General features: G+C 43.0%; 4 protein-coding genes across 8 annotated transcripts; all 4 read left to right on the top strand.

Annotated features, from left to right (window-relative positions):
• Positions 1-178: 178 nt before the first annotated feature.
• CG10809 (uncharacterized protein) lies at positions 179-2,685 on the top strand. 2 transcript variants are annotated; one of them, NM_140108.2, is made up of 3 exons: positions 179-289; positions 352-1,730; positions 2,005-2,480. In NM_140108.2, the coding sequence occupies exon 2, from the start codon at positions 579-581 to the stop codon at positions 1,653-1,655; it is 1,077 nt and encodes a 358-aa protein (NP_648365.1). In that variant the 5' UTR covers positions 179-289; positions 352-578; the 3' UTR covers positions 1,656-1,730; positions 2,005-2,480. The 2 variants fall into 2 exon arrangements, with proteins under 2 accessions (NP_648365.1, NP_001163403.1); NM_001169932.2 differs by having other exon boundaries at positions 179-1,730; positions 2,005-2,685.
• Positions 2,686-4,782: 2,097 nt separating this feature from the next.
• RasGAP1 (Ras GTPase activating protein 1) lies at positions 4,783-20,975 on the top strand. Of its 3 annotated transcripts, none has more exons than NM_079290.3 (5): positions 4,783-5,403; positions 14,629-16,514; positions 16,577-16,836; positions 17,405-17,600; positions 18,505-20,382. In NM_079290.3, the coding sequence occupies exons 1-5, from the start codon at positions 5,256-5,258 to the stop codon at positions 19,504-19,506; spliced, it is 3,492 nt and encodes a 1,163-aa protein (NP_524014.2). In that variant the 5' UTR covers positions 4,783-5,255; the 3' UTR covers positions 19,507-20,382. The 3 variants fall into 2 exon arrangements, with proteins under 3 accessions (NP_729562.1, NP_524014.2, NP_001261664.1); NM_168382.2 differs by having other exon boundaries at positions 18,505-20,975.
• Positions 20,976-21,397: 422 nt separating this feature from the next.
• On the top strand, positions 21,398-22,988 carry Cdk8 (Cyclin-dependent kinase 8). The gene is made up of 2 exons (NM_080487.4): positions 21,398-21,593; positions 21,656-22,988. The coding sequence occupies exons 1-2, from the start codon at positions 21,463-21,465 to the stop codon at positions 22,887-22,889; spliced, it is 1,365 nt and encodes a 454-aa protein (NP_536735.2). The 5' UTR covers positions 21,398-21,462; the 3' UTR covers positions 22,890-22,988.
• Positions 22,989-23,262: 274 nt separating this feature from the next.
• I-2 (Inhibitor-2) lies at positions 23,263-25,701 on the top strand (the record flags this gene model as incomplete). 2 transcript variants are annotated; one of them, NM_079289.3, is made up of 5 exons in its annotated part: positions 23,263-23,546; positions 23,922-24,019; positions 24,088-24,255; positions 24,635-24,729; positions 24,786-25,701. In NM_079289.3, the coding sequence occupies 4 exons, from the start codon at positions 23,940-23,942 to the stop codon at positions 25,058-25,060; spliced, it is 618 nt and encodes a 205-aa protein (NP_524013.1). In that variant the 3' UTR covers positions 25,061-25,701. The 2 variants fall into 2 exon arrangements, with proteins under 2 accessions (NP_524013.1, NP_001097564.1); NM_001104094.2 differs by lacking the exon at positions 23,263-23,546 and adding an exon at positions 23,563-23,859.
• Positions 25,702-25,722: the final 21 nt, after the last annotated feature.

Genomic DNA, 25,722 nt, shown 5'->3' with positions numbered 1-25,722 from the left:
TTCATGGCAGAGAAATGAAAAGCTGAAAACATTAAAATATTTTTTTAAGACTACAATACTGGATGTTAAAAAATGTTATAATTGTTTTTTAAAATATTTTTATGTTTAAATATTTAGCCTACCAGGGCTGGCTAATCGCGATAGTGTCCTCGCCAGAAGTTCCATTCTTCCAATCGATAGCTAGCACACTAGACATATGTATGTATCGATAGGCCAAAACAAATACAAACAATACAGACGAGCCAAGAATTTTTGCTCTGCGTCCCAACACATAAAAATCCATAACAAAGTGAGTCAAAGTGTTTTAAAACGAGGACTACGAACGCAATAGATGAAGATAAACCATTGCAGATCAAGATTAATACGCTCAGGGACGGCAGGGTCACACCAATAACGGGTGGTCAGAGTGACCAAAGTGGGCAGGAAAAGAAGCAAAAATAAACAAACAATACAGACAGGAAAATAAGCAGCGCGTGCATGGGAAGAGTTTTTTCGCCTTAGGCCCAAACACTGAAACCAGGAACACAGACGCACTGCATCACTGGCAACGGGGCACACAATCCGATTGCGACCAAGCTATGGCTGCGGCCACCAACAACGATTCCTCCGGCGTGGAGTCGGCCAAGGAGGAGGTGGAGATGTCGATGCCGCCATCGCCCATGTCGATGGCCATGGTACTGGCCAAATCGACACCGATGCCCATGCCCACCAGCGCCTCCAAGGGGATCATGATAACGCCGCCGCCACCGGCAATGCCGCCCACGCCCACATCGTCGCCCAACACGCACGGCGAGTGGCCCCACATGAACATCAACCTCAACCTGAACATGAGTTCAAACCCCAGCACGAATGCATCATTCCAGCTGAGCAGAGATCGGGGCGAGCACTTTGCCCTGCCGCATCTGCCGCCCCTGCCGCTGAATCCAAATGCCTCCAATGCCGAGTATCTGCCCAGCCTGATTCATCCAAGCACCCTGCCCTCGGGTAGCAAAAGCTTCAAGATGCGGCCGCGAATGCAGCGTCTAAAGCACTCCTACAGCTACAGCAACATAATCGTCCAGTCAAATGGCCGCAAACTGCGCACCGCCGCCTCCACCTGCAACATCGAGCTGCTCAACCGCATCCTTGAGGGTGGGGCCAATCCAAATGCCGCCGACGAGTACAATCGTAGTCCCCTGCATCTGGCCGCCTGTCGTGGCTACATACCCATTGTCCAGCAGCTACTAAAGTACGGAGCGAACCCAAATGTAGTCGACTCGCTGGGGAATACCCCACTCCATCTGGCTGTGATTTCGGCCAGCTCCAATAACTTCAACGTTGTGGTGGGTGTGCTGCTCCAGGGCGGCGCCAGTGTCCACATGTACGATCGCAGCAACAAGTCACCGCTGGAGCTCGCCGAGGCCAAGCTAAGATTGCTGCGCAATCGTTACGATCACCCTACGCCGGAGACGGCCAAAATCCTCGAGGACATGTGCATGCTGACCACGCTCATCTTACGCTACATGGTAAAGCAGCAGCGCGAGCTGGAGGATCTCTCCGCGCTGGAGAAGCGACTGCAGAACCTGAGCACCAGCGATGACCAAGAGCAGGTCGTATCCCAGACCGCCGATGAGCTGCTCGCCAGTGTCGAGCGGCTATCAATCAACAACAAGTAGACGGGACGTAAACTGGACGCCAGGGTAACCCGACCGCAGGCTGGCCCAAATTGCGTTCGATGAGTTGAGAAAAAAGTGAGTATGAAAACAAATAGTCTACAGATATATACAAATATACATATATGCAATACAAATAATGAAACCCCAAGTTGTGTTTTTAAAAACGTTATCTATAAAGCATGTGACGTCGCATTTGCCATTCCGCAAAGCATTTGTGATCTTAGTCACTCACAAGATTAGAAGCAATAATGTTTACAATACCTTAATTATATGTCAAATGGTTCGGAATATTGGTTTTAATATTTTTTCAGACTAGTGATACTAATCAACTGCTTTCTTTTCGTTGCAGTTTGTTTATCGTTTCCTAATTTGGCTGCCGTTGAGCTGGAGTTGGCATTGTGACAAGCAGCTGGAGGAGATTGAGATCCTGCGCCCGATCCTAAACCCACAAAGCTGCCAAATGCGACCAACGCTCTCAAACACACAAGCACACACATACACACCCACACACAAAAGAAAACACACATTGTTTTATGCGATCTTTTTATTAAGTATTTCATTTAAGGCTTATTGTTTATGCAAACAATCAACAAACATGATTACATTTTAAGCTTTACGTTTAGCGCGCCAAAAACAAAAAGAAATCAAGTTATGTAATAATGATGCAATCGCAACTCAAGAGGACACCTAACAATTTGCTACATTACATTTAACTAAATGACTACATTACTTGGAAATCGTTAAGTGTCTATTGTATACTATAACAAAAAAAAAAACCATATGCGTGTAAACACTCTCTGAACAATAAACGAAAAACCAAACGGCCATTTGACTTAATCCGCAGATCAAGCCGAAATCTGTAACTAAATAACTGAGAGGACTTCTGAGTGAATCTGGTTTGTGGTGAGGATCTGACAATCAAATAATCTAGAAAATCCTTTTCAGAAAATCAAACTGAAAACGTTTCTACTTAGATACAACTTGAAACTTCATTTTAACATAAGTTTGGTGTTGCCAAGTCTATTAATGCATTATGACAAACGGTTTTGATATACTAATTGCCCTTGATTGGTATATATTTTAAAATCCATAAATTCAACAAAAAAAATCGAAGCTTGAAAATCATCTATAAATCTATTTAACAGCCTTTTCCTCTTGCCGTTTAAATGTATTCAAAGTGCGATTAGGAAAACCCACATTGGGGTCTTTTATGAGTATTTATGTGTAAACTTCACATTAACATGAGGTGGATAAGAAAAACTAAACGTTTTAAGAAACTTGTTCACGACGCAAATAGTAAACGAAGTTTACGAACCCATATTGACGTCAAGATCGAGTTAATACTAAATAAATGTTGTAAATTAGGGAGATCAAAAAACCCGGTCCAAATGGGTTTTTCATTCATAACGAAATAATAACGGAAGCTAGACAAATGACCAAAACACTTTTCCGGACATAAATATGAGAAAATATGGGAGGAGTGGGTTTATAAACAGGCCCAAAAACCTGAAACCGAAACTCGTAGACCCATTCATACGAATGGAAATGCCACAAAATACTATATTTATAACATCTGCGCCTAGCTTCGAATTTTGTGGGCGGGGCAAATGGAGGAGGAGGAGGAATCGAGTGGACAGCTGGAAACGGAAAAAAAGAAGAAAAGCCCTGTCTCCTCTTCTTCCCACGTCGGTTACGTTTCGTTGAGCGAAATGATCAACATATTCAAATGGTCGTTACGCACGCTACACAGAAAATAGCATTGTGAACGTTCTTAACAAATATTATGATACACTTTAAAAGCATATACTAAAGGGAAATGTTAATTTTCGATAAGTCTCTTTAAATTATTACAATTACTATAAACTATAACTGTGTTATAGTATTTACAATTATAATTTATTTTATATACAATTATTTTGCTCAGTGCAGTTGAAGTGACTAGATCAAATGCAGGGCATACGAAAACAATGAAACCCAGCCGAGCAACCATCCGAAATGTTGACCCGACCACTTCCACTTATTGGCGGCAGTTGTGATAAGATGCACCGCCTCACTTGTTGATCTCTCCCTGCCAGTTGTTGTTCTTGTTGTTGTTGTGATGCATGTGGTTTCCAAGGCAAGGAGCAGAAGCAACATATGCGTAAAGAAAAACATAAGCGGCGTTGCTGTCCGGATGCCGTGTGAATTTCACATTTCACTGCCTTGTTTCTGAATATTTGTGTACTTTTAATGTACATATGTGTGTACTATGTAGTTCCTCGGGTTCCTGTGGACTGTCTGCGATCCAGAACGCCCACGTAATGTGCGCTACGGTATAAACAGCCGGGCATTTGATTTTTACTTACTTTGCTAAGCATAACTAGCTATTGATACATGGTTATTGGAATAGATATGAATCTTAAACTGGTTGAATTTAAAAATAAACATTGCTTTCTGATATAATTCCTTAACGATCGATCATAAACAAAACAGGGTTTTTTATTGCTTTGTACCGCCCTTCTTAAGTCGCATATGCCTCGACTTTCTCTGCCGGCGATCTTCGGTTGTTTCCGCTGTTGGTGGCGCCGGTGCAACATGTGTGTGTGTTTAAGTGTAGGTGACCGCTGCTGCGTGTGTGCGTTTTCATTCACAAAATTTTTGGGAGGTGCATGTGTACACTTGCCGCTTGGAAATTTTAATTCAGTTCCATTTCGGCCGACCTGCAACACGTTCGTAATTCGGAGTGTGTTTCAAAGTTAAGCAACTAAAAACCAATCGGAATTAATAAAAACATCAATTAAACCTCAAGTTAAAATAAAAAAAACCAAAAATTCAGTGTTTAATAATAATCAATTTTAAATAAATTACAAAATATATAACTGTTTGTTGGAGCTAACGATATATATTCGATAGCCAGAACTGGTGAAATATCGAAATTAAACTTAAACATTTTTAATGAAAACCTTACTGTTGTGCTTAACTTAATAAGCATAAGCCGTTGTTGAATAAAATAAAAAAATTATTTTAAAACATATCTGCTTCAAACAAATTATTAAGCAAACATTAATCATTTGCGTTTCCCGTGGTATTTTCGGGGCACCGTGCTAAGGTCACACTAATTCGTTGGAGTCATACAACCGTCTCGCTACGGTCACTCTAGTTCTGATTCCGCTTCGAAAGGTTGTTCGCGGATGCGTGTAAACCCGCAAAGCAAATAAACTCGGAGAACCAAGTTTTTGCGATTCTGATTCAAGCAACCGAATTACTTTCCATACTTCGATAATATAATCCCACGTCTGCTAGTGCGTGCAAAAAACAGTTTGTAGTTAAAACGAAATACTAAAATCAGTCGAGCCCTGAAGCAACAGGGAAAGTGCATTTCGTGAGCGGCAAATCGACTCATATTCCCGTCACACCAGCTCAATGCACAATGCAACGCTGCAGCGAGTGATGAAATTCAAATGCAAATAGCCGGCTAATAAACCTGTTAAAGAAAAACAAATAATTTCGAGTTATTAAAGTTTCGTGAAGATCGAGTGAAGGAGTTAGATAAATTTCCAATCGCGTGTTGCAAGTTCCCCAGTGGGTAGCTGACAAAAAGCTGGCTGCTTTAAGCGCACAATGCTGCTGAAGAAGAAGCGCTATATGTTCGACGAGCGAGACGACAATAATATTAACTCGCCCGTCGCCGTCGAGCCAAGCAGCAACAACAACAAAATGGCCGATACACGCGAAGTGCGCATTGAAGAGCAATTAAAAGTGAAAATTGGTATGTAAATCGAGTGCGAAATCGTTCAAAAACATCAAAAATATGTCGAAGAACATGCGTGGCATGAACGTTGAGTGAAATACGCGCAGCAACGTGCGTTTTTTATGTTCCAAAGTGTGCTGGAATTTTGACAGCGTCGCCGTTTGCCCCGCGGAGCCTCTTCCAAGCAGAAAACAACATAGAATCGGGAGAATATGTCTAAAAGTTTTCCAAAATGTTGTGTAATCTAATGGCAAACCGAAATTTGTGCGAGTTGAGGCAAAGAAAGTCGATTAATTGAGAAAACAAATGTGTTTTTGTTCTAGAAATGCATATTGCGTTCAAGTGTATAAGCATGCTGTCCCGCTCTGACTCGCGTGTTGCTCTGTGCGTGTGTGTTTCTGTTGCCTTTTTCCCTGTGTGTGTGTGTTTTTTTTTCGTGCAGCAGCAGTGCAATACATTTGTTGTTGCTGCCGTTTGAGAAGTAATGGATGACCAGGCTGAATGTTACGGCATTCGCTTCTTGACCCACCCCCAGAACCGCTCTTCCTCCTTCATCGCCCAGCACACCCCCCGCAGTTTTGAATGCGCCCCTTTTTGTGAATGAATCGGAAATCAAGCATGTGTCTGTGAGACGCTCCAGCGCATGCTCACACACACGCGACAAACGCACACACACAAGCGGCAGAGAGATCCCAGCAACAATGTGTGGGTTTTTTTATGAATGGAATTTTCGAATTCGGTGTACTTTTCTCAATACGAAGGTGTCTGTTTTATGAATGATTATCAAAAGCAACAAGCGAAAAGAGCATCGATTAATGGCCTACTATATATTGGCAAGAGGTCAAATGAATGAATGACGCTCTCTCACTTTTCCTCTCCATTCTGCCATCCACTTCATTCTGAAGCGAGAGCGAAGCAGACTGCAAGAGATAGACGAAAAATAAACTTGCGGTTGTTTTTTGGTGGTTTTACATTTCCTGTTGAAACATAAAAAGTAAAACAGAATTATGAATAACCACTGGCTGTGTGTACTGTGCGGGGAGGGGGGGGGGGGGTTCAAAAGTTCCCGTGATCTCATTTTCACACCTGCACACGCATTTATTTTTACCTCTTCTGCTTCTCACATTTTCAATCTCGCAACTCATAAGCAGCTTTTGCTATGCTTTTTCAACATAAATTATATGCAAAGCTGCAACAACATTGTTGCCTTGCCGCTTTTGATTTCCGTTTCCCAGCGCCCAGAGTTTCCCTTCGTGTGTTGCGGTTTTGTGTTCTTTTTCTCCGGCCATAAAACTCTTGCTTTTTTCAGTTGCTCTTCTTTTTTTCCGTGTCTTCCCCTCTTCAACTGCTTTTTGCACGCTTCAATTGTTTTCGCATGCGCCTCTGTCTTTGTCGGGATCTTCTCTTCGCACCCTCCTCTCCTCTCGACACTTCCTTTTGCCACATTCCCTTCTTTCTCCAGCTGCTTTAACCCTTTTGGGTTCTGCGAAGAAGATGGCACAATATTGGTTAAAAATGAATTAAAACACGTTTCTGCGCTGATTGAAGAACGAAAGTTATGCACTTCCTTCGATTATCGGGTTGTTATGGCAAATTAGCTGTCACCTTTTTACCTCCATTTCATTCGTTCGCCTTTGTGGTTCATGTTTACCCTCTTTACCTGCAAAAATTCCGTTAAGGATCGACCACAGCTTCCCAAGATACATATCTGATCTCATTAAAAATCCTGAGTAGTTATTACACAACACCATATCTAAAGGAATTGCCATTCAAAAATGCCTCTAAAATGTTAAAAAATGCTGTGTTATGGATCGGGAATACCTATCGAGCAGGAAATTTAACCATATTCTCTAGTTTTATAGAAGTATTATTGGGAACTCACTATTATTTATTTATAGTTTTCCCTCTTAAAAACTCTACTAAAGATATAGAAATGCGATTTCAAACGGCTCACGATCACGTTTTCTAATGATTGAAGAATGAAAGTTATTCATTTCCCATAATCATCATTGATTATCGCATCATTATAGCACATTAGCTGCTGTGTCACCTCTATTGCCCATCAACAGTCAGCTTCTTTCCCATCCGCTTTATAACGTGATATATGTACGTATTTATATATCGTTATAAGCGCTATACATATCTATGTATGTATATGTATGTACACCCTGCATTCTTCTCCCAAGTATCATATTTCCACTTCATTATGCTTTGCATGCTTAATAATAATACTTCCACATCGTGCTCAGTTTCAATTACACACGGAGTTTCGCTTTTGTTGCTATTGTTGTGGGGGCTTTCCATTTCCATTTTGTTGCTCGTTGCGATTTCTACACGAAACGTCCGTCCAAAATTGGCGTAATACTTTTCCACTTAATTAAAATGTTTAGCGCATAACCTAAATTTCATTTAGAATGATAACGAGGGTGTGACTCACTATCGATCTCCCTTTGAATATCAATGACATTTTAACTGAGGAATTATTACTCACTATTCGCCGCGGACCACACGCAATACAGATTTCGTTGAACTTGAAGACCCAGAACAGAGATATCTAGTTAACATGGACTCGACTTTGTTCAGTTCAATTCAGTTCAGTTCTGTGCTGTTTAGAGTTCTGTAACAACAATAAATAGTTTGGCCAAAAAAGGTAATTAATTAAAAGCCGGTTGTGTTTGTACTTGTGGTGTGCTGTGCTGTGCTTTGCTGTCTTGTTCTCCAGTTGGTTGCCAGTTTTCCATCTCGTTTTCCTCGCCTCTCTTCAACCGGGCCAAAACTGGTTGCAATTGAACGAGCCAAAGATCGCATGGAACATTTCTAGATGGTTCGTACTCGGTGGACGCCAAGGCGATGTTGACAATTAGTTCTCGGGTCGTGTCTTTAAATCATTTTTCTAATACAAGTTTGTATATATACATATATATATATGGTTTAGCTTGAGCCACAATTAAAGTGGAATATTTTCATTTGAAAATATGGCCGGGGGAACAATGTTAATTAGCCCAAAGGCCGGTGGCTCATTCGCCGAGGTTTGTTTGTCCCGACAACTTTGTTTGCCGCTTTCAAGGAACCAGCGTTTTTATGTAATTAGCGCATTCTAAAATACTTTTTATTCAGGTCGAAGTCGGCGTTCTTGAGGTTATAAGGCACAGCAAAAAAAATGAGATCGTTTTGGAAATTATGTATGATCTATATTCTAAGTGAAGAGCAGATTCTTCTAAATAGTGGAAGATCATTAGTACAAGTACACTTTATTCCTAGTTAATATTGAATGCATAGAGATCTTTAAATCAAGCAGTAAATCTCTTTTTTTTCTGTGTATCAGTGGGCAAAAGGGAATCACAATCGCAATGACAACGATGACGTTGATGACTCTGCCTGTGATGATTAACATTTATCTGTGGCTTTCCACAATGAGGCAGCAGCATGTTATAATGTTATACATACTCGCATTTCCCCATTTTTCCCTTTTTAGGGGGGGGGGGGCTTTTTTTATGACTTAACGCTTGACCTCCTCGCATTTACTTTGATGTTGTTGACTTCATCAGGGGTCAGAGGCATCTGTGGAACACCGGGTGGGTCAGTTGTCGTCCGGATCGAGTCTACCGCCTCTCAAGGCTTTGAACTTCACGCTGCAACTTCAATTTTTCTGTTTTTATTGTGGCGCTTCTTTGGAGCTTAACTGATCTAAGTCGTGCTCCTCTGCTCAGTTCCATCGGACAGTCAGTCTCTTGTAATTTGTAATTAAAATGAATTCTGTTTTTTTATATCACTTTTTTTCGGGCCGAGCTGCGTTATTAATTTTGAGCCACAATTTGTGCGCTTCGCTGGCTCGTTTCAAGTGTCGTTTATTGTGGTTTTAGTGGTGGTTTCTCAAAAGGTAACACCACAGCGGAAATGTCAGGGGCCAAGAATTGTCTAAGGCTGGGGACAAGATTTTTAATGGGAAACGAGGGATCGTTTGACGTCGTTAGATGCGCCTAAACCACTCGAGTTGAAGAGTTTTTGGGAGGGGTTATATGTATGTATGTAAACCCATAACCACGTGGAATAATCACGGGGTTAAGTGCTCCTCATAAGTACTCTTATTAATGTAACCTTCTATTTGGTCTTTTAGTGTGTTGCGTAATTGCTTGTTAAAACCATAGAGCATATGAAGATATTTAAGAAAAATATTTTAAAACTATGGAATATTCCGATACACGTGCTTTTAGTATTGGTATTAATAAGCCACCTTCTCTTTAATTGCATTTCAATGTTTTGTTCCCACAATAAAAAAAAGCGTTGTCAACCGCTGATGATCCTTGGCTCATATATTCAACATATCGCCCCATAGAAAACCACTTTTGGCCAAGGCCAATTTGGCTTGGTTGCTTCGCAGCCGCCTGCCAAATTGTGTGGGCGCCTTACAAAGTGTATTTATCATTATTAAATTTTTATGGCACACAGTCAGGCGAGTTTTTGTGTCGTCGCCAGTTGACTTGCCTCTAATGAGCGGCATTTGTAGTTTTATTTAGTGTATTTTTGTAGTTGTTATTGTTGTTGTTTGTTGCTTTTGTTGTGTTGCAGTAATAGGCGTCTGCCCAATTTGGCCATTTCGAAATGGAAGTCGTGCGTTCGCGTCGCTCACATTGAGTGATGTGATTGAAGGTTAATAGTGCCAAAAAGGTAAATTGGCAACACGAAAATTTCAGCCAAAGAAAGCAATGACTTAGTATTTAATTTGGACTAGCGATAGCAATGACAATTCGAATGGAAATTACTCATCTGGATGTACATATGTATTGTAGATAAGTATACAATGCTACATAAACAATACACTTGCGTACATAAACAAAGTACAGATCGATGAGGTTGATGAAAAGCCAGCCCAGCCAATAAGACATGTCCAGAATTTCTGGCCGAAGCCAAACAAAGTTGGCCACAACAGGAGGAGATCGTGAGATGATCATGAGATCATGAGCGTAATCAGACCGGAAATCGATCAGCACGTACAGAGAAAAACGGAGGGGCAATGAATGGGTATAAACTGGTTTCTGGTTCTCCTTTATTTCTTCCAAATCAATAAAATGCAATGCACAATCTATTAATATAATAGGTAACCTAATAGTGCCGCAGATAATAGTATATGCTAAAAGAGGAAAATGAAAATGTGCTTTACAAAAAGCCAATTGATATTTAAGTACCAGTTCCGAATCAATCCACACTTTTTTCGCTGCAATTGAGCAGGGATTGGTTTTGGGCCAGCTAACCTGTTTTTCTGGCTAATTGCGCAACACGTTAGGAGAGCAGGGCCCTTTCTGGTTACATGGTTTTATGGCCAAAGGAAGTGGCAGCGGAAAAGGAAGTGCACTTAAAGGGTTTATAATGTTGCAGGGCTGCAGAGGGGATATGCAACAGAAGACTTCTTGCCACCACAAACTTACCAGCTTTCCGCCAAAAGTGCAAACAATCATTTTGGCCGCAGGAAGCTGCCGTTTAAACAAACAGCCAGACAGACACAGACAAAGAGATCGGTCTGTGTAAATCTCCCTTCCGCTGGCAAAAGCAGCTGGAAAAAAGCAAGAAAAACACAAGAATTTATCTCTATTTCCGTTCCTTTGCATAAATGTCTGCTTCTGAGCTGGCTGCTTTTTGTTTCATTTGCCTTTTTTAGAATTTATTACAGCGCTGTCTGCTTGTCTGCTTCCTTCTTTATATTTTTTTTCCATTCGTATTTTCCTCCTCCTTTTTTCTCTTTTTTTTCTTCTTTTTTTTTGCAGCACTCGGGGAGTAATCGCCTCATTAATTCGCGCGCGTTTCATGCTGCACTGAATCAATTTGCATATTGTGCAGAATAGCAAAGTGGGTGGGGGTGAAAAAAGGAAAAGGAAAGGAAATCTACTTACAAAGTCTTTAAATTTAATTTTCCGTCTGCGAAGGAAATTCATGATTTCAGCCATTTAATGAGACCCTGTCGACCCGATATATATCCCAATAATGATGGGTGTGGAAAAATGGGATCGTGTTGTCAGTGTTGTCAATGATGTCAATGTTGTGGAGGAGAAAAAAGTGGCGGTGCCGACTTTAGAAGTTTTCGATTTTCATTTTGGGGGCTGCGGCAATATAGCCATGTGCCACATGGCAGGATGATTCTATTTTCGGGGACGACGGGAAACGTTGAAAGAAACATGCCGCATGTTTATCATGATGTTTGCCTAGGGATCTTTATATACATATATATATATATCCAGTGGATTCCAGCGATCTGCTTAATTGGGCAGGTCACCCTTATTGGCCTCTGGGTAAACAATGTATAATTTTGAAACTTTCGATTGATAGAATAATAATACCTGATATGATTAGGTTTCTGGGGGGAATGGAAAATGCTTTGTAATTTCAAAAGTGATTTCAACAGCTTCCAGTTGATTTGATATGCCACACATGCTGGACTTTTTCCTTGTGATATAAAGAGATCGTGCGACTTCCGTTCTCAGGGTGGTGCAAAAAAAAATTCCATAGTGATCCTCCGGCCGAAATGTAAAAAAATCGATGAGCCAACTTCCGCTTGACTTTATCCATGCATAAACCTTCTGGCTTTTCCCAGTTCATCGAGCTCTGGTTCCGTTTATCGTGTTTGGCATATGTAAGATGATATATATATACACCCGATCCTCCTCCTCATCCCATCACTGCGACTGTGCATGGTGTGTTTGGTTTCTCAATGCATCTGAAGGTCGGATATAGGGGACGGACTACGACGAAACGTTGGAGCCCGGCGAGAAATTAATTCCATATCTAAGCGAAATGGCAAGTTCGAAATATGATTTCATCACCACTCCTGGTTGGGGGCTCGTTCGATTCCATGGAATTCGTTTTGCAATTTTCCCCTCTTATCGCTTCTGTATTCATTCCTTTTTATTTCAATGAATAAGCGAAATTCCGCCGATTATGTCATTAAATTTAGAAAAGTTTGCTTGCCTGTCTGCCGGTTTTGCATGGCTGTTCGCTAAAGATCGGCAAATAAAGTTAAGCTTTTTCAAGCCGAAAGTTTTATACCCTTTAGAAAATGCTTTGACTCACAAGCAACGTGTGGTATAGTTTGATATCAGATATTTTACAAACGTGCGGACAAAGTTATTATACCCAATGCAAGGGTATTTTAAACGAAAACGATTTGAGTAATAAAAACATTCAGTGGGACAGCCAATGACAAGGCAAAGCCATAAAAAAACACGCATAAATAAATTATATACGTCACAGAAACCAAAAATTTCAACACTTTTTTCTGGCCGGGTTTCCCCCGTTCAACTTCCTCTTTCTACCATAGATTTACTACCACTATTATTTTATGAATGAAGTTTACTGTTTTTTTTTTGCTCCAACTCTCTTGTTTTTCGTCATTTGCCGTTTTGTTGTTTCCGTTTGTTTGCTTTTTGCCTCTTCGATTGCTTTGCTTTAATTTACTTTGCTTATAAAATGTGCTACTGTCTGTGGGGTTTTTCATTCATGAAAAGAAATAAAAACACACAGGCGTATGTAGGAAAAAGAAAACGTATGTCTTTGTTATCGCAAAAAGGCAAAAAGCGAAGCGTGAGTGTGAAACTGTGCGATTGTGATTGTGAAAAGTGGCGTTGTTTTGCCAACACACATACGCAACGTATAACCCCATTGATAATAGTCGCGAGGTGATAGCCACATACACAAATGGCGAATCGAAGCTATATAGCCTCACCTCCCACTCATACACACACACACACACACGCGGTACACCGCCCAGCTGTGTCAACAGGGGCGGAAAACGGGCGGGGCCATCCGGTCCTCAGCTTAGAAGGTCTTTTTTTTAAGCTGCAATTCATTCTTTTCGATGCTAGGAAGCTCTACCCCAAATGTATCCTAAAAAGTGTAAGATTCGCAGATTTGAAATGGGTATTTGATAGCCGAGCCATATTTCATGTTTACAGACTAACCACAAGTCAGCACTAGAGTAATTCGCTATTAGGAATGTAGAAGCGAGCTATTTGAACATCTGAAACGATCTTGAATGTTTTTATAGTATACAATTTTGTGATATTTGCGTAAATAAACCGAATGAATGAATAAGGTATGATAACCAAGTTGCTAATCATGGAAGTTTGTGAATAGCGGGCAAACCCAAATTTGGCCACAACGGATACAAATACAGATACAGATACAGATACAAATACAGATACAGATACAGATACAGATACAGATACAGATACAAATACAGTTACAGATACAGATACAAATACAGATACAGATACAGATTTCGGCTTTTACACACAGATACGGCACACGCACTTCGGCATTGGTGTGCGTGCACTTATTATATTTCCGCTTGACTGCCGCTAATTTCTTTCATTGAGCAACTTTATAGTACTTGCCTTGTGGGTAGGCCGGCGCCTTCACCCTTTTGCGCTTATCAAGGCCTTGCCGTTTATTATCAACGCCGCTTACAATCCACTCGGTCTAGCCAAGCGCCAGCCACTTGCGAACTATATATGTACGTATGTATTTGTTGTGTCCCCCAGGTGGCGGAGCATCCATAAACCAATGCCGTCGACCACCAGCCAGCCATCGGTTCACAATACTAAACACATATGGGCTATATAGACTATAGGCATTGAAGCACTCGCACAGGAAGTCACGTCCGCTGTCCATCCGTATTCGGAAATCAAAAGAGCCCGCTGGAATATATATGTATGGTGTAATGCGCGATTGATTGTGATTGTGATTTTACATCCCCAAACCAGCAAAAGTTGGCAGGTGTCAAGGCCAAACAGCTGCTGATACGAAATTGGAGGGGATAATCTTATATTAATTTATGCTAATGAATGCTTGATAGCTGTTAACAGTATTTCCGGTTGGGAGAAAGTGTGTGATTGGGCCATTAGAAATTCTCGTAATGAGGCTATTGGCTTTCAATTTTTAAAGCCTTCTTTCGCCATTAATAGATGGCTACTTCTTCTACTGTTTTTGGTTAGAAACTTATCTAGGCGCAAATATAAACTGATTTAAATGCTTTAATGCAAGATTAAACCGAATACTACTCTAAGACCACTTGCGCTAATCACTTAATCTTTAGTTAATTATATTCACCTTGAACAAAGACCATAATCTAAACAAACAAACACACAGAAAACGGACGCGCTTTGCTCGTTAAGCTTGATAAATTGTGTATATGAATGTAGTAGCCAATATAAATTAGTGTACTAATATACCTTTCTTTTCGTTTAATTCCAGGCGAGGCAAAGAATCTGAGCAGTCGCAATGCGGCCAACACTAGCTGCAGCACACAGGGCACTCGCGATGTCTACTGCACAATTGCGTTGGACCAGGAGGAGATCTGCCGCACACCCACCATCGAACGCACACTGACGCCGTTCTTCGGCGAGGAGCACCAGTTCAAGATTCCGCGCCGCTTCCGCTACCTGACCATCTATCTGTGGGATCGTGATATGAAGCAGGATAAACCCATTGGCAAGATAGCGATCAAGCGGGAGGAGCTGCACATGTACAATCACAAGGATCACTGGTTCTCATTGAGGCCAGTCGACCAAGACTCCGAGGTTCAGGGCATGGTTAATGTGGAGGTGGCATTTACGGAAGCCCAACAGACCCAGTCGCTCTCCGAGGGCATAGATCTGGGACAGCACACATTGCGGCATCATCAGAACCTGCCACACCACAGCCACCAGCAGCGGGCGCATCTAAACGATTACAAGGAGAACAGTGAACTGAGTAACATACAGCGGGCATCAGCAGCTGCAGCGAGTTCCTCATCGGCAGCCATGACACTCAAGACACGAGCGGCCGGTCTATTTGGTCACGTGCATCATCCGCCATCGCAGACTCAGCACTTTCCGATCATCAATACCACATCCACGTCGTCGGATCAGTTGTCCAATTGGAAATCGCATGGGAGATTCGTTGGTGTGACCATCAAAGTACCAGCCTGCGTGGACCTGGCCAAGAAGCAGGGCACGTGCGATCCATTTGTGGTCTGTACCGCCCACTATAGCAACAAGCACCAGGTGACGCGACGAACTAAGCAGCGCAAAAAGACCGTGGATCCGGAGTTTGACGAGGCCATGTACTTTGATCTTCACATCGATGCGGATGCGGGTAGCACAAATACCACTGGAAGTAACAAGAGTGCCGGTTCCCTGGAATCATCAGCGAACAAGGGCTATTCTATATACCCGGTGGGCGGTGCGGATCTGGTGGAGATTGTGGTGAGCGTGTGGCACGACGCACATGGAGCCATGTCCGATAAAGTGTTCCTTGGTGAAGTGCGGCTACCAATGCTCAATAAGCAGGAGCAGCAGGCAGTTAATCCATCGGCTTGGTACTATCTACAGCCCCGCTCCATGACGCACAGTTCCCGCTCGCTGAACGCCACGCCCCGCTCATGTGCGACGCCGCCGGGAACGAGATTAAGCGTGGACTCGACCATTGGATCACTGCGCTTAAATCTAAACTACACCGCCGATCATGTCTTCCCGCTGGCCACATACGACGATCTTATGAATCTGCTCCTGGAATCGGTTGATCAGCGACCCATCACCGTGTCGGCTGTGTCGATCCTAGGCGAGCTGGTCTCGGGCAAGACGGAGGTGGCCCAGCCGCTGGTGCGACTCTTTACGCACACGGAGCGCATTGCGCCGATCATCAAGGCGCTGGCTGACCACGAGATCTCCCATCTGACAGATCCCACCACTATCTTCCGGGGTAACACCTTGGTCTCTAAGATGATGGATGAGGCAATGCGATTGTCTGGACTGCACTACCTACATCAGACATTGCGTCCGGTTTTGTCGCAGATCGTTGCCGAAAAGAAACCATGTGAGATCGATCCCAGCAAGATTAAAGATCGCTCTGCGGTGGACACGAATCTGCACAATCTGCAAGATTATGTGGAGCGGGTTTTTGAGGCAATCACCAAGAGCGCTGATCGCTGTCCGAAAGTTCTGTGTCAGATCTTCCACGACCTTCGCGAGTGTGCGGGTGAGCATTTCCCCAGCAATCGAGAAGTGCGCTACTCCGTGGTGTCCGGCTTTATCTTCCTGCGCTTCTTTGCACCCGCTATCCTGGGACCAAAGCTCTTCGATCTGACCACCGAGCGACTGGTAAGTTGATTCTGATAAACGATTTATTCAAATAAATCAATAATCATTCCTTCTTTTTTCAGGATGCCCAAACGAGTCGCACGCTGACTCTCATCTCCAAGACGATCCAATCGCTGGGTAATCTGGTCAGCTCCCGGTCGTCGCAACAGACTTGCAAGGAGGAGTTCACCGTCGAGCTGTACAAGAAGTTCTGCACGGAACAGCACGTGGATGCGGTTAAGCACTTTCTGGAGGTGATCTCGACGCCCAGTCATGCGAGCAGCAGCGTTCATCCGGCGGCGGCGGCGGCAACGCCACTGGAACCAGTTTTACTTAAAGAGGGGTAAGTTAATGTTTTTACTTTTGATACTCTGTAGATGCGCGATCCCCCTGATTTGGTTCGAGAAACTTGCCCAATCAGAGGGGATGCCCTGTAGCCTCTAGAAAATATCGATTGGTGGACTGTGCAATGCTCCCTCTATATACCCACTTTTCTATAGATCTGGCATATCCCACCCAAGGCATTTGGTTGATTACGCTTCGTTTTATTCTAATACCAAAACTTTCTTTGTCTTTCTCTTCTTTTCCGCGCGCTGCTTTTACCAAAAATAAAAAAAAACATATATCAAATAATAAATCAAAACCAATCCATCACGCCCAACACATCACACATTTATATACCATCCCATCACACAAAAATCACACTTATTCATCACACACTAAATCTATACTAACGTCTAGCGAGGGGTAAGAGAAATTACTTATAACATTATTGAACAATTGGCTCTGTTTTTGTCTTGGTTGCATATACTAGCCTGGGACAAGAACAGAGAGATCTGAGTGCGAGATATCGAAAAGCAGATGCTAAGACCCCGCTTTCTTTGCTTCTCTCTCCCCCTTCCTCCCGACAGCCTGATGACCAAGTATCCGACATCCCGGAAGCGTTTTGGCCGGCAGTTCAAACAACGCCACTTCCGCCTCACCACCCACTCGCTCAGCTATGCGAAGTCGAAGGGCAAACAACCCATCTGTGATATACCGCTCCAGGAGATCGCCAGCGTGGAGCAGCTGAAGGACAAGAGTTTCAAGATGCAGAACTGCTTTAAGGTGAGCATTCATTCGATGTGCTTCGATTTCAATTGGTTCGGCTGTGATTTGCATGTGTTGCAACGAATAATGCACACGAGAGCAGTGGTGTGCCGGAAACGTGCGATCCACGCCACATCTATAAATAGGCAGCCAAAGCCCACACACCTCCGGGCAGTGATGGTAATTTAGCTGGTGTTACATGCTAGATGGTTAGGTTGCGAACTTGCAAAGCATTAGATGGAGCTTACATGTCAGAAAGAATAGTAGGAGTTATAGTTAGTACTCTAACTTTCCAAGCGTTAAACTTCTTTAGAAAGCAAATAAATCCTATAGCCGCATAGTTCTTTCTTTTTAGTCTATCTATAATTAGGTTTCATTTCGTTCTAAAAAAAAAACATCATCACTGCCTCCGGCGGCAAGCTCATGACTGAACGATGTGACTCTGTGTGGGCGTAGAGCAGTGGCTGCTAATCGATGGCGGCAGCAGGCAGGCCCATCCTCGGCGACAGTGAAAACCGAACCTCCAGTCAGTTGCCCGCGAAACTTTCACTAATCACTCACAGAGTTTTGTGTGGCAAATGACAAGTTGCGGCAATTAAAAATAATTAGCATTATTATGCAGATGAACTGGCGGAGCTCCGCTTTGCGTACGCTATTGTTATTGCCATTTGAAGGTAGTAAGGCAAAAAAGGGAAATTTCAAAACCTAGAAACCAATGCAGCCGACGCAGAAGAGAATCGTCAACGTGGGTGCGATTTCTTGGCGTTACGTTTTCTTATTTTTTAACGCAGCCAAGATGTGGGAATTGTCTCAGCCAGCGATTTCACTTGGGTGCGATTGTTTTGCAATTGCGCCGCGCACAGAATTTATGTTAATTGCACAAAGATGAGACTAAGATTTACTTTCGCCTCTTCTCCCACAGATTGTGCACAACGATCGCTCGCTGATTGTGCAGACAACGAACTGCGTGGAGGAGCGCGAGTGGTTCGACCTGCTGCACAAGATATGTCTGATGAACTCCATCCGGATGCAGTACTTCCATCCCTCGGCCTTTGTAAGTGGATTCTACAGCTGCTGCGGCCGGTCGGATGAGAATTCACCGGGCTGTAAGAAGGTGTTGGACAAGACGATGGACTACTTCCAGATGGATTTAGTAACGGCGCTGGATCCAGCGCTCGATCTGCAGCGCATCCACACGCTGATCATGTCTAACATGAGTGTGCTGGAGTCACTGCTAGATCCGCTCACCTATCACCAGTCTCTGTCGCAGACGCAACACCAACAGCACAATCCTCTGGTGCCGCTGGCCACCGATCTGCAGAAGCATTCACCACAGGCCTTCGCTGAGTTCAAGCGAACGATTGAGAAGCTGAGAGAGAAGGCCTATGCCATCGATAGAGATCATCGGGACTACAAGCAGGGCATTACGCGGCAACTGAAATACGGCAGCAGACAGGCACCCATTGGCGATGATAACTATTGGCATATGATGCGAGCCGCCGGCCAGTTGAATCAGCAGCATCACCAGCAGCAGCAACATCAGCAGCAACAGCAACAGCAGCAGCAGCAGCAACTTCAGCAGTTCCAGCCGCAGCCAGTGCTGCCGCAAATGCAGAACGTTCGGGCGTATCCTTATCAGCCAGCTACGAGCAACATGAACGCCTACTGTCTGCACAACATGCAGTATCAGCAGCAGAGATTGCCGTTCCATCAGCAGCAACAGCAGCACCATCAGCAGCTCCAGCAACAGCAGTCGCAGTTCCAGCCCCTGCGCAGCCATCAACTGCAGCGCCACAACAACAATTTGAACAACAATAACTGCGGCAATGGATCCTCCTCCAGTCCATCATCGACCACATCAAGTGTGGTGGCCGCACCGCCCAGCACCACATCGTCATCGCAGCCAGCTCCACCGATTTATTAGCGTTCAAGGCTGTGCGTATTCGCTTTGCCGCGGGCCATTATCACGACCAGGTAAAGGAATACGCATCGATGTGGCAAACACAACCCCCTACCGCTCCTACGCAACCAGAGGATGCTGCTGTACAAAACGATTAATTGTGCTAATTTCTAGGCTCTTGTTTTTTTTTGTATCATTTTTACGAGTTTAACGTTGTAAAGGTCTAGACTAAGTTTTTTTAATTAACAGTTTTTATACACCAGATTTTTACGGTACCGCCTACACCAGCTACAACAACACGAGGAGAAAACAAGAGGAACGGAAACGAAATCTAAATATTTATAAGCCTATTTATTTTTTTGTATGTGCTAACATTATTTTTACACGAAAACAAAATACCCAATATGGAAAGAGCATTTCTATACTTGTGTGAGCGCAAAGAGGGCAGAGAACCACTGAAAACTGATAACTTTATAAGCCTAAACTACTAAAAACTCAGAAACTGCTAAGATTTTTTAAAGCCTAGCCTAAGTTAAGTATCGGCGGGATGATGAGTAGCGAAATGAAAATGAAAAGATGTAAATAGCAGATACACGAGTATATATATATCCCACAGTATGTATGTACATGTGTATGATTAACTTCATTATACCAGTTAATTTAGGCGTAGCAAAAATTTCTAAAAAATCAACTAAACTAGGCGTTTTGCCCAGAGGCGACACACGCGAAAAGCAAATAATTCTAACGCAATCTGAACGCGAGAAAAATACTGCGAAAAGCATGAAAAAAACATACATTTACATGTATATTTACTTTATATAACTGTCATACAGCTAATGTTAAACAACACACGATATGTATTCGGCAAATTCTAGAATACAAACAAAAAGCATTGTTAAGAACAAATTTACTTCCATTTTGCATATACAAACACATACGCACGCACACCTATATTTATTAAATGCATTTAATTTCATATTAAACTTAAAACGAAAAACAAGTTAATTGTTACACAAACACGATTTGGTTAGCTTCGACTTACTTCCACCGATTTGTTTCCAAAGCTCTTCCATATTAATTACACATGTAATTTACATCTAGAACTAGAATGTTAAATAATCTAATTTTTGCCATATTTAGTTCAGTGTTCATCAATCGCATTGAAAAGTGTCTTCCTTCGCCGCGTTCAATCATATTGCCTTTTGTTTATGCATTCCAATCCAATAATTTGTGCATTTCTTAATTCTAATATCTGCATAATGTACATAGAGATACGAAACGGAGAAAGAAACACGACGAGATGTTGCTATGAATTTAAATTGTTTGGAGTTTCCAACGTGGTTCATATACATATAATTTCACTTGCATTTTAAGGACACAATTATAGTTTACTTTTACCATGCCTAGCTGATAAGTTGTTGGTACAAAGAATCGAAAATAAAAACATAGATATTTTCCAAGGGAAAAATAAAGCGTATCGCCAATGGATAAATTTTGATTTCGTTTTCTTTTGAGTTTATTATTGATAGAGCTTTCATATTTTATTGTGATAGGATTATACAAGCACCTTGTCAAGTACTATTGGATTACCTATTTTTCTATATAACATCCAATATATATGTATTTGATTTGGTTCAGAATTCAAAAATATTTAGGGGGATTATATTTCTATTTTCTTTCTTTCTTTAGAAACAAGTTTTTTTTTTACGAGGTTGAATGAAATATACAGAAAGTTTTTCTGGCTTTGCTTGTTTGTGGATACAATAGAATTTTTTAAACAGTAAACAAAAAATTAAAAAAAACAAAATTATAAAAAAATGTTTTCTGTTTTAAAAGGCTAGCTATAAAAAAAGCTAGGTATGGCGAGCACTGTTCCCATTTTCCATCCCTGGTTAAGGCTGTGTTATCGTTATCGGGAGACAGCTGATTGGCGGCATCTTCATTTACAAACAATTGTGGAATTTGCAAACTTTTGTAAAAATGGACTACGATTTCAAGATGAAAACGCAGATAGAGCGTACGAAAGTGGAGGACCTATTCAACTACGAGGGCTGTAAGGTGGGACGCGGAACATACGGCCACGTCTACAAGGCGAAATGGAAGGAGACAAGGTGAACTGGTCATCGGGTGCTCTTCAAACAATATAAATAATTATAGTATTCATGTTCTTTAGCGATGGCAAAGAATATGCCTTGAAGCAGATCGACGGCACCGGATTGTCCATGTCCGCCTGCCGCGAGATCGCATTGCTGCGCGAACTGAAGCATCAGAACGTAATTACCCTCATCCGGGTGTTTCTGTCGCACAACGACCGCAAGGTGTTCCTGTTGATCGACTATGCGGAGCACGACCTGTGGCACATCATTAAGTTCCATCGGGCTGCTAAGGCCACCAAAAAGCAGGTTGTGGTTCCCCGCGGTATGGTTAAAAGTCTGCTATATCAGATTCTGGATGGGATTCACTATCTGCACAGTAATTGGGTGCTACATCGTGACCTGAAGCCGGCCAACATCCTGGTGATGGGCGATGGCAACGAGAGGGGCCGCGTAAAAATCGCCGACATGGGTTTCGCGCGGCTCTTCAATGCCCCATTGAAACCGCTGGCAGATCTGGATCCCGTGGTGGTTACCTTTTGGTATCGCGCTCCGGAACTGCTGCTTGGCGCTCGTCACTACACCAAGGCTATCGACATCTGGGCTATTGGCTGTATTTTCGCCGAACTACTCACTTCGGAGCCCATCTTCCATTGCCGCCAGGAGGACATAAAGACCAGTAATCCGTACCATCACGATCAGCTAGACCGCATCTTCAATGTGATGGGCTTTCCGCAGGACAAGGACTGGGAGGATATCAAGAAGATGCCGGAACATCATACGCTGACAAAGGACTTTAAACGCTCCACATACTCCACCTGCTCGCTGGCCAAATACATGGAAAGGCACAAAATAAAGCCAGACAGCAAGGCCTTTCACCTGCTGCAGAAGCTGCTGCTAATGGATCCCAACAAGCGCATCACCTCCGAACAGGCCATGCAGGATCAGTACTTCCAGGAGGAGCCGCAGCCCACGCAGGACGTGTTCGCCGGCTGCCCCATACCGTATCCCAAGCGTGAATTCCTCACCGACGACGACCAGGAAGATAAGTCGGATAATAAGCGACAGCAGCAACAGCAGCAGCAACAACAGCAGCAACAGCAGCAGCAACAGCAGCAGCAACAACAACAGCAGCAGCAGCAGCAGCAAATGAACGCTGAGCCGAATGCAAAGAGAGTTCGATTGTCCGGAGCTGGTAACCAGCAAGATTTTCACCACCAGCAGCAGCAGCAACAGCAGCAGCAGCAACAACAGCAGCAGCAGCAGCAACAGATGATGTTCAATCAGCAGCAGAACTTCCAGCGCTTCAACTGAGAGACTGATACATGCAGCATTTTTTCTACAACACCTACTAATTTCTAGCCTTCTAAGTATTTAATTTAATGACCTTGATAATAGCAAGTAAAGTGTACGATATAAAACGTTGATTTTTAATGGACAGGGTTTTCTTTATTTAATTTTGTGAACTCCAATTAACTCAAATTCGTTGAAATATCTTTCCGAAGGATATTCAAAAATAAATTTGAATGCATGTTCTTTCCTCTCAAAAATGAATTTCTCAAACGAAGTTTTGAAAACTATTTTTAAAATTGGTTCGAGTCTGAGCTATTTATTTAAAGCATGTTATGTTTTTGTGTCGGCTTGGGTCACGATACGCAAGTATCGATTAAATGTAATCGAAGGTGCCATCGCTGTGTTGCCAGCTCTAGTAGAATTTGTTAGAATATTTTACCGGATTTGCCATTTGCTTTGCAATACAAATTAGAAGAGAATATCCACACAGTGACCATTAAAGCGTAAAGAGCCAAATCTAACGTTTTCCAAATTAAGATCAAAACCGCCCGTCTGGCGACATCGATGAGATCGTGGCCCTCGCCCAAAACCCAGCTGGCTGCCAACTTGAAGATTGTGGCGTAAATTGCCCTCCGGAAACGCAGTTGCAATTGCAGTTAACAGGCGAAAGTCACACAAGTAAGTGGGATTCGGAATGGAGGCGGTGGTGCAGGCGGAGGCGGACGACAACAATGCGTCGGATGTCCAGCGGGGTGTTGGTGGGGCATTGCTGGCCGTAGTGGCCACCCAGTGGGCGGCAATGGCAACCCCTCCAAGGGCACGAGGTTTCGCCGCGACCTGTGCCATTATAATCTGGCGAACATCGCGATTTCAGTGCCTGTTCGGCTACTGCCGCCGTGATTCACGATTGTCCAGCAGCAACAGTGGCAGCAGCAACAGAAACAACAACCATAAAATCTACGAAATCATCAATGACTCCCAACCGCCTGACGTAATTATCCGCGTGCATTGTTCGCAACTAAAGCACACTCTGGTCTTTGCCCATTGTTACAGGTAACACAGATAGCCAGGATGCAGAACAATCCCAGCCCACAGCTACCCTGCAAGGGTATACTAAAGACTTCGCGTAGCTTCGACAAGTCGGGAGCCAGGTGAGGTCATCGAATGACCCCAGTTAATAGCCCTTATTAATTGGTTTCTTTTTCATCCTTTTAAAAAGTTTTCGCAAAAGTGCCAAGTTCGATGAGCTGAACGTGATGCAGACCTTCCATCCGGCCGACAAGGACTACGGACACATGAAAATCGATGAGCCCAAAACGCCGTACAACTACACGGAGGGCTTCGACGAGAACAGGGACGAGCTGGACACGGAGTTGCTAGTGGAGAAGTATGTGGAGCTTTCCTATTGTTTACTTGCTAAATGGTTTGGCAAGAGCACAGAGTATCAAGTTTCAAACAAAACTGATTTCCAGAAAATGCGCCGTTCACATTTGTTTGTTTACATGTGACTTATAGATTCAGAGATTAAACAATCGTTGATAATTATACGATTTGCAAAATGATAATCAAATATATCAACATTATTGAGCAATATGACTGCCTCAGATTTCTTAAGAATATAACTAGCTAAATTCATAATCAATAATTTGTTTGAAAAGAAAAAGTTTTTTTTGAAATTTGAAGACTTATTTTAAAGCCGTGCCAGTCATTTTGTAGTTTACATATTATTGCACTTACAATTACTAAAAACACATACTAATTTGCAGACTCCGCATAGCGGCTAACACACAGCCGTCGACAGAGAGCATCGAGGACGATGGTTCCTCCGGTGATGACCAGCCCCTTAGCGAAGAGGAGCGACGTAAGTACCATGAACATCTCAGATTCCAACAATTGCTCAAACATATTTGCTTGCAGAACGGCGGCGCGAATTCGAGCGACGCCGTAAGGCCCACTATCGCGAGTTTGAGGCCGTCAAACTGGCACGAAAACTGATCCAGGAGGAGGACGACGACGATGACGACGAGGACAAGGGTGCGGATAGCCGGCCCTCGGGCTCGTCACAGGGCGCTTCCAGCTCCGGACGTTTCGCGAGCAGTTCGACCAAACGGTCGAGCTCTCAGGCTGACTCCACCACATCCCCGTCTACCAGCGCCGGCCAGAACATGGACCTGGAGCCATCGAATAACTAGAAGCAATGTCAACCCATCAATCAATCACTAATGTTTACCTAGCGGACAATGGACGATTCTGAGGGCAGCTCATCCAAAACAATAAACAAACGAAATTATATCAAATTATCAAGTGCTGTGCGAGTGCGGAGTGAGAAGTGGATGCTGATTAGCAGGGTGGCGAGGAGCACTCGTGATTAATTGAATTTACCCAACTAAACACAAAAAACAAACCGTCGCCAAGGAGATGCGTCATCGAGTAGTGAACACAGCCGATAAGCCGAGGGGCACTTTATTGTTGCAAATTGAGTTTAGAGCACAAAGAATGTGCACCTGGTCGGAGAATTTGATTGTACGACACAAAATATAATTAATCGTATGCGTCTCAGCCGTAGCGTCCTGTATTGTTGCAAATGTAGTTAAACAAAAGTCTTTCAAATTGATATCGAGATGGAAAGCCAACCCGTTCGCAGCTCCGTTTGCATTTAATTTGATTGGATGCCCAGTGCCACAGAATGGATAACTTGTTGTAACTAGCGTTGAAATTGATTTGGCCTTACTTTTAGTTATTTATTAATACGATACTATTATGATTACTATTAAGTTTTAGCCATCGAATGCGAGCCGAGCGTTTCAATAAAGAGAGTCCAAAAACCCAATTGAAAAAAACCTTCGAAATAGTT

This window comes from Drosophila melanogaster, chromosome 3L, assembly GCF_000001215.4.
Source record: "Drosophila melanogaster chromosome 3L".
In the NCBI taxonomy this organism is placed as follows: domain Eukaryota; kingdom Metazoa; phylum Arthropoda; class Insecta; order Diptera; family Drosophilidae; genus Drosophila; species Drosophila melanogaster.
The sequence above is the reverse complement of the archived record's forward strand: the minus strand, read 5'-3'. Positions and strand labels throughout refer to the sequence as shown.